The sequence below is a fragment of the Branchiostoma floridae genome, chromosome 17 (assembly GCF_000003815.2).
Source record: "Branchiostoma floridae strain S238N-H82 chromosome 17, Bfl_VNyyK, whole genome shotgun sequence".
Taxonomy (NCBI): domain Eukaryota; kingdom Metazoa; phylum Chordata; class Leptocardii; order Amphioxiformes; family Branchiostomatidae; genus Branchiostoma; species Branchiostoma floridae.
This window is the reverse complement of record NC_049995.1, coordinates 16,375,030-16,378,919: the sequence shown is the minus strand read 5'-3', so window position 1 is coordinate 16,378,919 and position 3,890 is coordinate 16,375,030. Positions and strand designations below refer to the sequence as shown.

General features: G+C 43.3%; 1 protein-coding gene and 1 long non-coding RNA gene across 2 annotated transcripts; both read left to right on the top strand.

Moving 5' to 3' along the window:
• The first annotated feature begins 286 nt into the window (after nucleotides 1-286).
• On the top strand, nucleotides 287-1,505 carry LOC118404030. Its single transcript, XR_004829735.1, has 4 exons — nucleotides 287-635; nucleotides 731-775; nucleotides 911-1,020; nucleotides 1,333-1,505. It is a non-coding gene; the product is annotated as an uncharacterized LOC118404030 (long non-coding RNA).
• Nucleotides 1,506-1,626: 121 nt separating this feature from the next.
• Nucleotides 1,627-3,499, top strand: LOC118404391 (5-hydroxytryptamine receptor 3A-like). Its single transcript, XM_035803461.1, has 4 exons — nucleotides 1,627-1,630; nucleotides 1,915-2,232; nucleotides 2,578-2,710; nucleotides 3,148-3,499. The coding sequence occupies exons 1-4, from the start codon at nucleotides 1,627-1,629 to the stop codon at nucleotides 3,497-3,499; spliced, it is 807 nt and encodes a 268-aa protein (XP_035659354.1).
• The last annotated feature ends 391 nt before the right edge of the window (nucleotides 3,500-3,890 follow it).

Sequence of the window (3,890 nt, the reverse complement as noted above, 5' to 3'; positions counted from 1 at the left end):
GATCTCGCATGAGGATACTAAGTGGGTATGTTTTATTGAAAGCAAAAGCATCACATTTTATATAATTTTTGTATTTGTCAGAGCTGAGGTGAGAGAGAAAAATATGTTAAATATAAGGAAGGTTTCTGTTTGACAGCTATAACAAACATATTGCCAAAGTCATTACGCGACGTAATAACCCAAAATTTTCTGTACCTTTCTAGACATAATAGCTTAACAGATTTGTCTGAACACATTTAGATAAGTGTAAAAATTGATAATATAAAAAAACACCTAACATGGCACATCACATTTACAAGTACCCAAGCCAGATATGCCTTTCAGTTGCTTAACCTTAAAATCTGCTGAAATTTTTCCATCGTTTTATAAATTTGTATGAGTAACTGGAACTCTGCCTAGTAAATAACTGTTTTTGTGCTGTTAAGTTACTATCTAAAATCTAATAGTCCAAACATCTTGAGACAAGATCTGCGTTTTATCCTAACGATGGACATGCATCATTCCCCTCCTTAGTGGACATAAAAGGTACGCTGCAAGATGACCTACTCGACGGCTACAGTGCAGACCAGGCGCCTGATGCTGAGAACCACACAGTTATCATCTTCAGTGGCAATGTGGAACAGATCATCGACCTTGTAAGCTTTACTATCTATAATGTATGTGAGATTCTTCTGGGTTTGTAAACAGCACAACGAAATCTAAGTAATCGATGCTGCAACTTTTATTTCAGGACGAAAAGAAGGAGCTTCTGGTTGCCTCCCTAGTCTTTAAATTCGTAAGTGTACCGAGTTATAGCACCTTTCGTCACTTTGAAAAATGTTATGTTTATGTCGTTTTGCATTGATGGAGTTTAGTGGCTTTTAAGTTTTTTGCACAAAATTGCACAATATTCAGATATGTATTTTATTAGACCTGGCAGGACAGCCGGCTGAAGTGGAACTCAAAGTACTACGGGAACGAGAAGACCCTCAGGGTCCCGGGCAGCAGCATCTGGACCCCTACACTTACTCTGAAGAGGAAGTATGTCTTTTCTTAAACTTATATTATTGGATAAGATTTAATCTTGCTAAATCTATTTCACTATGTTTCAGAAATATAATGAATTATAATGAATATTATGATTTTTAACAGAAAGTGATTCTTGCTTTTATAACTAATCAAATTAAGAGTACATGGGTACATACGAGGAATGCTATTTGACTAGCAAAGAGAATTTTGCAACTTGTCTCAGGATTCTACCTCAGTGTAACACAACAATGAACAGTGCAAGTACGAGGAAACAATGGTAGTCAGAAAACTGAGAAATGACGAGACTTTGTTGATTTTGTACAGTGTCGATCCTTTGTACCAAGGCTTGCCTAAGGACGTGCCGCTCGTGATCAGCACCGATGGAACGGTAACATGGACGGTGGAGACTCTGACCAGCACCATCTGTAATGCAAACCCGTTCCTCTTCCCAGCCGACACCATGGAATGTAACATCTGTTTCTCCATATCATCGCAAATCATCGGTAACGTTTTAAAATATATCATTAATTTCATTTTATTGGTTTAATTTGTTGTTTATTGGTATTGAATAGAGATTTTCCAAATTTATTTCAGGTTAGGCCACTTCCAGTAAACTTAATGGGTACCATCCTCTGTACATTCCAAATGTAATGCTCGACGGAAAAAACACATGTACAGTGGACATCGGAACACAAACTAGATGCCTGCATTTTCAAATTTAGAGACAATAAAGCACGTAACAAATAGCGATACAAAACGGTAAAACAACCAGCAAGAATTTCCTATATACAATCATATAGTGGCACTTGTGTCAACATGAAACATATTAAGATGAGAATGTCTAAGACAATAATACCACGTCACGTTTACCAATGATAATTTGTTGTAATTATGTGTGAAACACAGAATGCAGAGAGGGCAGTTCCTGTGACGTCTGGTCTCCCCCACAACAGGAAGGCGAATGGAATCGGAAGGACAAGGTCTTCGCTAATGGCACCAAGCAGGCGTGCTTCGCTGTTCATTTGCAGAGGATCCCCCTGTTCCACATCGCCACGACTGTTGCCCCCTGCGTCATCCTAGTTGTGCTAATGACCATCACTTTTGTCATGCCCCTGGACAAGGGAGACCGGATCTCCTTCGGAGTGACCATTCAGCTCTCCATGGTCGTGTCTCTCGTGTTTGTCACGGAGGTACTTCCCGTGAAAGGGGCGCTGCCATTTTTCGGTGAGGACAGAAAATTGTCGTACTTGTCATAATTGTCATACCGATGCTTTTTTTGCTCCTTCGTTACCTGAACGGACTTCGATGAGGTGAATGATGTAGTTGCCGAAAAAAATATCAGAAAGGCCTTGTTCCAGATCGTCATTTTGCGATTACAAATCAGATAAAACCATTCACGGAGCATTCCGGTAATAGGAATCGTTGTCTTTTCCGGTGTGAGTGGATCAAAGAAATATGCCCGGACTTGCAGCTTGTACTCTTCAGTACACAATCTGGTATCGCCATAAGTCAGTTTACCGGGTATGCAGTACAGATAAAACAATACAAATAACTCCGATAATGTTACAGCCACGCTGATCGTCGTGTGCATGGGGATGATGGGACTTTTTCTCTTCTTCACCATCTACATCATCAGCCTCCACGACAAGGAAGGGAGTCTGTCTCCAATGGCAAAGACTGTCTTTCTCCGATACATGGCAAGGTACGTACTCACCTACTCAAAACAAAAACAAAAAAGCAAACTATATGCGAAGCCCTATACATCGCGGTTTGCTTCCATTGTTTAAATTTTTGATGGTTGCGTAGACTTGTTGGCTTGAGTTGTAAAATTCTTTTCACACTTGGTGTTGCACTGAGAACAACGCGAGGCTTAACCGAATTCGATTGACAGCTTTCAAATTTCACCTGCAAAGCAAGCTTGTAATAAAAAAAAAGAATATTCTTGTTCTTGCAGTAGGCAGATTCAAACTGATCTTTTGTGGAGGAATCCTGGTGGCAACATTTCGTTCAGTACATCCTCTATAAAGTGACCTGAATGCTAGCGCATGAATATATTGATCCACAACAGTTGTGAATATAAAAGGATGTTAATGGATGTAGACATCCGCATCGTCATCTTTCCTTCTCATTGCTGTTAAGGTTCCTGCTGCTCGGAGACCTCACAGAGAAGGAGGCTGCGAGCGACGATGGAGAGGCTGGCCTGACCGAAGACGTGGCGGTGACCGACGTAGAGGCCCCCGCTGACGTCTCCGGGATAACCCGCCAGCCGTCCGGCCCGCCCACCCGCCTGGAGGCCGCCGTGGAAGAGCAGACCTCTTGCCTTCGTCACCTGATCCGCATCGGGAAGGCGCAGCTGGAGGAGCTGGTGAAGAACGAGCCGGAGGTGTCCGATTACACCCTGCTGACCAAGGTCCTGGACAGGCTGTGCCTTATCCTGTACGTCATCAGCGTTGCCGTGGCCGTGCCCATGACCATGAGTCTGGGCAAGTAAAGAGACACAGGTTATCCTGCAGGGTAGACGCTGTGCCTTGTCCTGTACGTCATCAGCGTTGCCGTGGCCGTGCCCATGACCATGAGTCTGGGCAAGTAAAGAGACACAGGTTATCCTGCAGGGTAGACGCTGTGCCTTGTCCTGTACGTCATCAGCGTTGCCGTGGCCGTGCCCATGACCATGAGTCTGGGCAAGTAAAGAGACACAGGTTATCCTGCAGGGTAGACGCCAGCATAACTCCAGAATGCCTAGATAGAATGTCTTGATATTTGGTACGTAGGTCTTGATGAGACCTTGAAACGATTAGATTTTGGGCTGCCTGGCAGTTGGCTATGGTACTGCAGCGGGACACCCGGCTTTGGTACCTCGGTCGTAATATTTTTAATGGTAG

What these genes read in the sequence shown, in the direction of transcription:
- LOC118404391 (XM_035803461.1), top strand. An exon ending in AGGGGCGCTGCCATTTTTCG is followed by an intron (nt 2,233 to 2,577) that starts GTGAGGACAGAA and finishes ATAATGTTACAG; the next exon opens with CCACGCTGATCGTCGTGTGC. An exon ending in TTTCTCCGATACATGGCAAG is followed by an intron (nt 2,711 to 3,147) that starts GTACGTACTCAC and finishes ATTGCTGTTAAG; the next exon opens with GTTCCTGCTGCTCGGAGACC.